Raw genomic sequence first — 10585 nt, forward strand, 5'->3', positions numbered from 1 at the left:
CAGGGACCAGGTACGTCCCTGCAGCTCCCAAGCACGTCCTGGCCAGGGACAGCAGGGGGTCAGGAGGCACAGCCCCTCACCTGCATTCGCCAGCTCAGCCGCCATGTCCTCAGGATGGGTCAGGGCTACAGCGCCGGCTGCAGGGAGCAGGGGCCTGGTCGGGGGCCGTGTCTGGGGGCACCCTACATCTACATACTCCTGGCCCTCTGAATGATTCCTTGGCTCGAGTGCCTGGTGGGGGCAGCCCTGTCTCCCTGTCTGGGGTCTGCGCTGTCCTCCCGTGGGAGTGGGGCATTTGGCAATGCTGACTCGTGGCCCTGAGGCTGGGTCCTGGCTGACACAGGCTTTCCGTGAAGCCCGGTGGAATGAGTCCATGGAGGCTGTCCACACAGGTGGTGAGGACTTGTTGAGTGCCTGGGGGTTGTCATGTCGCCAGTGGGAAACACATCCCCCCGTCCCGATGGACAGCAGCCCCTGCAAACCTGGTGAGCCAGCAACAGGGTTCACGAAGATCCTCTGCCCTGGGCCAGACACTTAGGAGGAAAGATTGGGGTCCAGAAGCCAGGCCAGGACCCCAAGACTGTGACACCCATCCTGGGCGCTGTCCTCCTAAATGTGGCCTAAAGTAGAAGCAGGCTGTGTGTGTCCCAAATCTGCCCCCCGGGTCAGGCCTGGTGATTGGGGGTGGCAGGCTCCTCCCAAAGTAGACAGTCCCTCGGCCGCGAACTGACACCCAAACAGAGACTCCACTCCTGAAAGTCGATACCGTCCAGGAAGGGCAATTATGCCCAGGACCAGAAGGGGCTTTTCTGGTCTATCAGAGCCGGGCTGCGACTTAAATGCCGTTTCCCCTTTCTCTCTGAACAGGGCATTCTCTTTAGCTGAGGTCGAAGGCAACACACTCTTTTCTGGATGAGGAAATAAAAAATGAGGAACTTTCCCACTAGCCCATCCCTGGGATGGGCTGCTCTGAGTGAGAACAGGGCTCTACACAAGTTTGGGCAAACACCCCCGTGGACTTGGAGCAAGGCAGGGCCGGGGCCGGGGCCGGCCTTGTGAATAGTGTTACCAGCCAGGAGCTCCTGAAACACCCTCACCAGCCAGAGGGCCAGGGCAGTCCCCAGGGCAGTCTCTTCATAGAGGTCCTGACTCCCAGGGCGTCCACCTCAGCTCCCTGGGTATCACTGCGGGAGGCAGAGACCCCACGATCCCAGGGCCCTTGAGTGCCCGAGAATGCTCCTAGAGAGGAAGCCAGCAGCGGGGCCTCCAGGGAGGGGAGGGGGCCTGGGACAGGCAGGGGAAAGGGCAGGGCATCTCGTCTTCATGTGCAGGCAGGAGCATGGTCCCCAGGATAGGGGTAACTAACTGTCCTCCTTCTCCCTGAAGCTTCATGAGCTCAGGGGTAGGGAACCCGTGGAAACCCATCCAGGACCCAGCGCCATGAGGCTTTTATACCAGGGTAGGTTGGGGGGGAAGGAGGGCCAGGCCCCCAGGAGTTAACACACAGGAGCCCTGCCAAGTCCAAACAAAACGGCAGAAAGTTCAGCCCTCGGGAGCCTGGCAAGGCCTGAGCGAGCCCAGAGCAGCAAAGGGGCGGCCTCATTCGCCTATCAGCGAGCTGGGTGACGGGATTCCTCCTTTTGGGGTGTCAATGGGAGGGCTCTGAGGGCCATATGGGCCTGGACAGCCCTTGGCTGGGCACAGGACGAGCTGGGCCAGTTCCATGCAGGCAGAGGGCTGTGAAAGTCCAGGGAGCCTGGCTTTCTGTAGCCCCCTCCCGTACCCCGCCTTGCCCCGGAGGCTTGGCACACCCTGGACCACACCAACCCTCATAAACCCGGACAGTTCTTCCCAAACACTGTTTTTGGCAAGCCCTGGACGTGGCTCCCCAGCATGGGGCGAGGGACGTGCCCTGGATTGCAGCCACGCAGGCGGCTGGGCAGGCGAGGGAAAGGGGGGAATGCCCCCCTACCTGGGCCACCCCATTAAAATTGCAAAGGCAGCTGCCTCATGTATCTAGGTTCTCATGAGAAGCATAATCTTCCTCTTACCCCCCAGCCCCGAGAGGCCCCCCGAACCAGCCGCGTGTGCCGGGGAGGCCCAGCCAGGGGGTGAGGCTGCCCCTTGCTTCTGTCACTCCCCACAACCATTTCTCCCCAGAAACACTTTCCGCCAACCAGACAGCCCTGCCTGGCTCCTGCAGGGCGGCTTTTATCCCGCTCCCAGCCTGGCCCTGTGCCAGCGCCCGAAAAATGCCGTCAGCCACCCAGAAACCCACTCTGGGATTTGCCTGGGAGGAAACCACAGCCCCTGAATCTGGCCCATCTGGACCCGCTTTGCCTACTGAGGAGGCCCCCTAGGAAGGAAGATGCATCGCCAGCTTCCTGGAGGTTTCTGAGATTTGTCATGTTCAATTTCAGACACGGAGCCCAAAAGGGAGGGTGGTCTAGTCACCCCCCTGGGATGGAGAGGGGGCTCCACCTTGGGTTGGGGTCTGGCTGGGTCCAGGAGCTCTGATTGCCCGCGTCCTCTGAGGCTCAAAGAGCCCACCTCTGCCCTGGCCAAGTGCCTTCAAAATGGGGCCCGAGGGCCTTGGAGCCCAAATCCCCAGGCTTAGGGAAAGCAACAAACAATGCAGCCCATGTAGATAGAAAGCATTTTTTTTTTTTTAATTTTATCAAATCAATCTGTACAAAAGTTAGCATGGCTTGGTCAGAAAGTAGTGAAACACCACAGCAGGTAAGTGAGAGCAAAAGTCCAAACTCAACACTGAAAAATAGATTGCATAAAAACGAGTGTGTTGTAGTTCCCCACCCCCACCCACAGAAAGAGATATGCAAAAAAGACTTCTCTAGAAAAAGGTAGGAAAGTAGAAAAAGTAAAAAGAAGCAACTTCTTCCATGTATTTAAATTTACAAAGTTTAAAGGCACGAGTTTCCATAAAATTGGCAGTTATCATAGCTCAGCGTACAGCGGAAGCAGTACAGGTAAGTCAGGTATTATTCAGCTAAAATGAAGAATCTAAAAACGCTTAGTTAAGAAGGTTTTAGTTTCACAGCTTGGAGGTGGCGCCTGGTTCCTAAGAGCCAAGATTAACGTGTTTCTGAAGCCACCACATCCCAGGAAATTCCCGTCTCTACCACTTAGCACAGTTGTGGGCAGGGATGAAACTCAATGATGTCCCTGCCTCCTAAATCTCAAGTTCATACCTGGTGCCAGGAGCACCCCAACCTGATCAGAGACACTACAAGGCAAATTCCTTCTCCCTCACAGTCCCAGCAGCCTCCAGGAAGCCTGGGCCCCGACCCAGGGTCCCAACCCCACCTGCCCTCCTGGCCCAAGTCCTCAGCTCCCAGGTTTCCATTTTATCTTAAATTCTACTATCTGCACAAATTACTTCATTCATTAAAGATAAAATAATACAGGACATAAATACATCTTAACAGCTTTCAAAACAAATCAAACACGTTTGAGCTTCAAGAATTAAAAATTTTAAAAAAAATAAAATAAAGAGAGAAGTGTTAATCACAGCCAAACCTTCCTCGGAAGAGCCCTAACTACAAGGAACAGCTCAGAGCTAACAAGCTGGTCCCCAGAGACGCTCCTGCAGACACATCCGCCACGGTGCCCCTGCGGATGCTTCCCTGCCCAACTGCTTCTGCGAACGCATCCCCACCAAGGCTGCGGGCGTGCCCTTTCGCCGCGGAATTATCATCCATTGGTCCTGGGAGTTCTTGGTGCTGAGATGGCCAGGACCTCAGAACGAAGGGGTCCTCTTCCCTCCTTTTGTCCTATGTACCGTGGCTCCATAAGGCGCTGGTGTCTGCGCAGAAGAGGGACCAAATGGCCATCCTTCGTTTCGAAGTTGCCAGTCACCACAAAGAGAGAGGAGGGCAAGAGGGATTTGTCCATTAACGGATTTCGGAGATCTGGACGCAAAGCAAAGGGGCTCGGTTGGTCTCCTGCACACGTCAGCAGGCACTTGATAGAGCTGGGCACACACGGCTGCGTCTTCTCACCTCACTGGCCCACACCTCCGGGGAGACCTCAGAGGCTCTGTCTTTTCAGAGGTAAAGGTTCTCCTCTGCCCACGCCGGCCCCCTCCACTCAACCATGGTGCCTTCAGGGTCTGGTCAGGGTGGTATACACGGGCTGGTCCCAGTTACTGGGGGGGCTGTGGGCAGGTGGCACAGAGAGGCTGCTGAGCAGTGGTGAGGTATAGGGCCGGCGGGATGAGTGGAAGTAGGGATACTGGTAGAGGCTGGACGGGTAGCCGGCGTATGGGTTGTAGTAGTTGGGGGCCTGCAGGTCGGTGTAGTCACACTGTGAGCTGGTGAAGGAGCTGGCAGCTGCAGCCGAGGCAGCCGTGGTGACATTGGCCTGGGCGCTGTAGGAGCTGTAGTCGGTACGGCCTGGAGAGCTGTGGGACTGGTCGCCGTAGTGGCCAGGGCTCAGCTGCTCCGTCTTGATGTGGGGCCGAGGGGGACCTGCTTCGGTGGGTGATGCGGAGGCCGATGGGGCTCCCTTGTGGGCCCACACGGGGGATGCTCCAATGCCCGCGGACCCGGAGTGTGAGTAGGAGGCACCCCCGTAAGAGCCAGAGGTGGAAGGCTGGCCCGGCTCTGTGGGCAGGGCCGAGTGGCCGTTGAGGGGCAGGTACTGGTCAAACTCGTGGACGTCGAAGGTGTCCATGTTGCCAATGACCTCACTGCTCAGCTCTGAGATGTCCACGTTACTGAAGTCGATGTTCTGGCGCCCACTGTCCACCAGGCGGCGGCCTTCCAGCTTCAGCTCTTGCTTGCCCCCTTGGTGCAGGTCCGTCTTGGGGGTGGTAGGTGGGGTGGGTGGCCCGTGGGTCTGCCCTAGGGTCAGAACACATTGCAGGGATGAATGCCCCTTCTGTGGGGTGGGGGGTGGGGCTGGCAGGGCCGGCAGGCTGGCGACATGCACACGGGAGGAAAACCAGCCCGCTAACAGCCGCAGGTAGGAATCAACAGCTTTTTGTTCCTGTACATTTCCCAGAAATTCCAGCAAAACCAGACCCAGACCTCACTCCCTGCCTGAGAAAATTCCGTTAGGCACTGTTCTATGGAAAGACCTGGGGCCAAGGAGGCCCCACGGTGAACACCAGAGTGGAGAAAGAAGAGATGACCACGTTTAGGAAGCTCTCAAGGAGCGCCCAGCCCACGCACGTGATAGCAACACAATCCACCCAAAACCTGTCCATGGCTTTAGCCAGCTTCGGGGCCAAGACTGCACCCGGTCAGTAGGTTCCTGAAGTGGGGCTGCTGACCACCATGCTGGCAGCAGGAGTGAGTCCTGGATCAGAACCAGCAAACAGGCCAAGGGAGGCAAAGATGCCTTCGGTTAGGACAGAAGCCCTATGCCACAGGGTGCCAACCAGGCAACTGTGAGACCCTCCAAGCTCAGAGGGGCTAAGCAGGGTACCCACTCACCCCCAGAGCACGCATGGGAAGCAGCTGCCACTGGGAGCTTTGGGGGGATACCCAAGGAAGGTTTGGCCCTCTTGTGGGTGCCTGCCCTGGGAGTGAGCCCCTGTTTCCCCCCCACCCCCCACCCGCCACTGCCCATCTCTGCCATGTCCAGACCCCCCACTTCTCCCATTGGCGATTCTCAGACGCTGGGGGCCCCAGGAGCCAACCTGTATGGTCCCCATGGTGGTGTGCGTCGCCAAGGCCCGAGTCAGTCTTGTACACAGCACCGCTGGGGTGGTGGCCCAGTTCGGCGCCTGAGTCCGAGTCACTCTGGCCTGTCTTGACGCTCTTCCTCCGGCGCGGCTGGTACTTGTAATCGGGGTGGTCCTTCTTGTGCTGAACCCGCAGCCGCTCTGCCTCCTCCACGAAAGGGCGCTTCTCACTCTCACTCAGCAGGCTGCAGAGCCAAGGGCACAATCAGGATGGCAAGGGCGTCCAAGCCAGCACCCGTGTCCACGCTGCCTGGGAGCTGGACTGTGCCCAGATGAAGCACAAGAAGGGGACCCGGATGACCCTGACCAGGAAAGCATGCGTGTACCCGAACCTTGGGGGACACCAGGCAGTGCTCCCCCTCTCTGAGCCATGGGGCCAGTTGGTGAGATCTGTGTGCTCAATAATGTCACAGAAGGAGCGATAACAAGACCCAAATCTCATCTCCTTCTTCCTCTTCTGACTCCCCCAGCCCAGCCTGTGCTTGTCTCCTCCCTTATGGGCGCTCTAAGGCAGGCGGGGGAGGAGGGCAGGACCCAGCTGAGAATATGCTATGGACAAAGCGAGCTTTCCAGGATCTCAGGGGGGACTTCTCAGGCAGCCGGGCTTCTCGGACCTCCAAAAACTCGGACAAAATTCAGTGGTTCTCAATGAGGCTCAGACCACACACTGGCCTCTCAGATTCTTCCAGAAGCTCACTTGTAACTGCCTGCAGACAGGGCTTTGGGGCACAAGTCCACGATGCCCCAGACAGACAGATACAGGAGCACAGAAGACCAACATGCAAACGTTAATCGCCCACTCACAAGGTGAGGGGCAGAAAACAGTGAACGGGTGCCCTGAACCCAAAGCCATCCATTTTAAAACCAAGTAGAGAGCATTTGGTGGGGTGGGCTGTCCTGAGCAGCAACTTTGTCACTGCTGCTGTCCAACTTTCGACAAAAGCCACCAGCCTCACCATGCCAAAGTGTGCAGCTGTGTGGGGAAGGTGCCAGCGGAGCAGACCTCTCTCTGCCCTTTCCAAGGAGTGGCACCTCCAGACACAGCATGCCGCCCACCGCTGTGTCCTGCTCCCGGACCGAGGCAACCTTTCCTGGGGTAGGAATAGACTTCCAGGCTCTGAGGCCACATACCCCCACCCCCAACTCTGCATGCCAGCCACCACCTTAGGCAGGCTATTCCCATTCCAGGCTCCAGGAATGTGGCAAGGGAGCCACACTCCTGCTGCTGCCTTCTGTGGGCCCACACCCGGAGGGCCCGCGCCTGGTCCCTGCTGGCCAGAGGGTGTTTTTCCACTAGGGCTCGCCCTGGGAACAGCCACTGGGAGCAGGGCCGAGACCGGGCGTAGCGCCACCTCCCCGAGCCCCCCAGAACTCACTCGCAGCCCCTGCCCCCAGACTGGGGACACTCACCGCCACAGCTTGCCCAGCGTCTTGCTGAGCTCGGCGTTGTGCAGGTGCGGGTACTGGTCGGCCAGCTTACGGCGTGCCGCTTGCGCCCACACCATGAAGGCATTCATGGGCCGCTTCACGTGTGGCTTGGCCTTGAGCGCGCCTCCGCCGCCGCCGCGCACAGGCATGGGCACTAGGCTCCAGTCGTAGCCCTTGAGCACCTGCGACACGGCGTCGCGAATGCAGGCTGGGAAGCGTTCGTCCGCCGCCTCGGCCGAGTCGCCCCGGCCACTACCCCCCGTGCCCGCCGTGCGGCCCAGGCCCTCGGAACCCGAAGGCGACGGCGGCGCGTCCGAGTCCGAGTCCTCCACGTGCGACATGGAGCTGGCGGTGCCAGACGGGCTGCAGGGCGGCTGGGCGCGGGACTCGCTCATGTCCAGCATCTGGCCCGCACACGGAGGGACGCGCACCGGGGATGCGCACCGGGTCCGATGCCCGGCTGCGCTGCGGCCGCTCTGGGACCCGAGGTCACCGAGGTAGCCCGACCTGCGTCCACGCCGCCGCAGCCACCCAGATCCTCCAGCCGTCGCCTCTGCCGCCGAAGCTCAGTCCCCGCGGAGGCACCCGCAACAAGTTTCTTTAAGCTGCGATCGCGAGGCTCCGCCCCTCCCGGCTCCCCATTGGCCGCCCGGCTCGGCCCGCGGCCCCCAGGGCGGAGTCTGGCCGCCTCCCGCCCCTCCCCCCTCCTTAAAGAAAGAGCAGTGATTCCCGCTGTGCCCCCGCGCGTCCCGCCCGGCGCTGCACCACGTGGGTCCCAGTGTGCCCGCCAGCCGAGGACCCGAGCCCGGGCGGTGCACCGGCCCGCCGACCTCCCCCGAACGCCGCGGGGCTCCCCTCCCGGAGGAGCAAGTAGGAAAAGAGGGTCCGAGATGCTCTGCACGCCCCGGGGGCTCTCCGCTCTGCTCCTTCACAGGGCGCGTGGCGGCTCTTGTGCACCCCTCCCCGGGTCCAGTCGCCCAGCCTTGGGTAGCCGGCTCCGAAAGTAGGCGGGTCCTCAAGAGCCTCCCCCCCACCCAGCCGGGTCTTAAGTCCTGACATCTCGCCCGCAGCCCAGAGGCGCCGGGGTCAGCCGCTGCCAGCTTGCGGCCCAGGGGAGATCTGCTCAGCCGCCTCGCCCCAAAGCCGGGCTCCCGCCCGCAGGGCCGGCGCAGGGTGCTGGAGCCTCTTGCGCGCCCCGAGTCTGCGAGCCGCGCACGTTCGGTCAAGGCGCACCCTGGAGCCACGGCTCGGGGTGATCCCAGGTGCCCCGCCCCATCCGGGTTCGAGCTCGGAGAGCGCGGCGGGGACTCTGTCCCAGGAGCTAGGGCAGCCCGGTGGGGCGGGCGCGCGGGGCGGGGCCTGGGCTGACCCTCGCTGTTGAGTCCCCGGGGCCGGCCGGCGGATGGCGTGGCCGGACGCGGGGGCCCAGGGCCTTCCGGGCATGACCCGGGGGGTGGGGGTGAGGAGGCCGTCCGGCGGCGCGGTCCTGGGTGGTCCGGTGGAGGCGGAGGCCGCTCCGAGCTCCCGGAGGGGAGGAGGTGGGCGCACCCGCCGCGGAGGGGCGGTGGGCGGAGTGAGGGACGCTGGGGTCGGGGAAGGGACATTTCCCCGAGGATCATGCCGGGCCGTGGCTCCGAGTCCCCGCCCTAGGCCTCTCCCGCGAGTTGGCCTGGGGCCGACGGTCCCCGAGGGCGGCACGGATTCTTTCGCCAAACCCATCGGGAGGTGACAGACCGGCCGTGTAGAGCCTCGCCATGCAGCCTCCCGGTCGGGTGTCCCCGTGCGTGTGGCCCGCGAGCCCCCGGCGGCCCTGAGCAAAGGCGCCGGGTTCGCCAGCTGCGCGCCTCCCGCCGAGTCACGGACGCCTGGGCGAGTAGCCGTTGGAACCGAAGGAGTGACGCCGTTTCTCTGGCAGCAGGAGGGGCTGGTCTGTCACCAGAAGAATTCAAATTGAAAGTCGGCGGGTGGTGCGGAAGCCTCTGACTGCACGGGACGCGCCGCCGGCCCTCACCCTGGCGCAGGAGACCGTGCCCCCAGCAGGTCCGCCCCGCCCGCGCCTGTCAGTTCTTTAGAAACGGAGACGCCGCACTCAGAACTTAGAGCCCGTCCGTCTCGACCATCCCAACCTCCCTTTGCTCGCGGGCCTGCCCCCATCCTGCAGCCTTGCATTCCCTTGCATCTTGGAATGCTCCGGCCCAGGTCTCCTGCCACCTGCGGGTGACTGGAAGGCCTCTTGTATTTGTTCTTGGACTAACCCGCTTGCCAAAGGTCAGTGAGCCCCACTTCCCACCTTGGGGGAACATGCCCCAGAGTGTGGGGGCAGCGCTTGCTCTTTAAGGCAGCAGCTGCTGAGAGGCCCCCAGCTGGTGGCTGGGGGAGAGCTGGCCTCCAGAGCGGCCTGTCCTCTGGCCTCCCTTCCTGCCACCTGCCTCCTTTTGCTGGGTCTGTAGTGGCCTCCTTTGGAGGTCCTGCCTTCCGCGGTGGGACCCCACTCTGCAGTCAAGAGGACACTGTGGGACGGCCCGAGTGGGGGCTGCCTGGGGCCTCCACAGGATCCACACAAGTGAAAGCAGGGTTTAAGGCAGGAGGCATGGATGACAGACCTAGCCCAAACTGTCCTGCCTCTGGGGAGCAGGTCCCACCCCCTTCCTTCACCCAGTATGCCCTCTAGCGCCAGATCTGGGTTTTCAAGAATAACTTTCCCAGGAAAATGAGGCACAGCCTGCATTGCATGTACTGGGCAAGGCAGCTTCTCCCTGCTCCCCACCGACCCACAAGGGGTACCACACAGCCATGCCCGAGTCCCTAAGACACAGACAGGTGACTTTTGGGACACTTGGAGGGAAAGAGGGGAGTCCAGTGCTAGACCTAGTTCACACAGTGGTGTGCTATGTGTGGTTCTAGGCCCTACTGGGCTGCATTGACCACCCCAGGACTGATGGGGGGCTGCTGGTGGGCAGCCTCTGTCGTATATGTACAAGCCATGCTCCAGTGGGATGGGTGGGCAGGGGCAGCTCCCCACCCGGGCTTGGCCCAGGCCACTGAGAGCAAATGCGTGCACTTCCAGGAGGGTGCAGTCCCCACACAGTCCAGGAGGGGCTGCTGACACTTGGGGCAGCACCCAGGCCGTCTCAAAGGCGTCTGAGTTTGCCATGTACTGTCCAGCCTCACCTCCCATTAGTACTGACCTTGCTTCAGGTCTTCAGTCACTAGGCAGACCCTGAATGGACACAGGACGTGGCCTTTGGAGAGCGAGCTGCTTGCAGTTGGTTCTTGTGTGTCACCGGAATTGATGAAGCCCTGCTTTGTACGGGGCTTTTCTGGGCAACACAGTACAGAACCACACTGCACGGTCCGTCTGGAAGATGCTGGAGTTGAAGAGGTGGCCAAGAGGCTGAGACACACCACATGGGGTGGGGAGGGGCTAGGAAGGCGGCTTTGAGGAAGCGA

At 61.4% G+C, this 10585-nt stretch overlaps 1 protein-coding gene across 1 annotated transcript; it reads right to left on the reverse strand.

Annotated features, from left to right (window-relative positions):
- Nucleotides 1–2644: 2644 nt before the first annotated feature.
- On the reverse strand, nt 2645–7699 carry SOX8 (SRY-box transcription factor 8). Its single transcript, XM_036303224.1, has 3 exons — nt 7118–7699; nt 5663–5892; nt 2645–4862 (listed from the first exon to the last, which is right to left on the reverse strand). Exons 1-3 carry the CDS (start codon nt 7537–7539, stop codon nt 4123–4125), a joined length of 1392 nt encoding a protein of 463 aa, XP_036159117.1. The 5' UTR covers nt 7540–7699; the 3' UTR covers nt 2645–4122.
- Between the last annotated feature and the right edge of the window lie 2886 nt (nt 7700–10585).

This window comes from Myotis myotis, unplaced genomic scaffold (assembly GCF_014108235.1).
Source record: "Myotis myotis isolate mMyoMyo1 unplaced genomic scaffold, mMyoMyo1.p scaffold_m19_p_35, whole genome shotgun sequence".
Classification (NCBI taxonomy): domain Eukaryota; kingdom Metazoa; phylum Chordata; class Mammalia; order Chiroptera; family Vespertilionidae; genus Myotis; species Myotis myotis.

Bases quoted from the DNA above. Each gene is read 5' to 3' on its own strand.
- SOX8 (XM_036303224.1), bottom strand. From the start codon at position 7,539: ATGCTGGACATGAGCGAGTCCCGCGCCCAGCCGCCCTGCAGCCCGTCT. The intron at 5,893-7,117 runs GTGAGTGTCCCC...TTGGCTCTGCAG, and splicing joins ACGCTGGGCAAGCTGTGGCG to CCTGCTGAGTGAGAGTGAGA. The intron at 4,863-5,662 runs GTTGGCTCCTGG...TTCTGACCCTAG, and splicing joins CCACCATGGGGACCATACAG to GGCAGACCCACGGGCCACCC.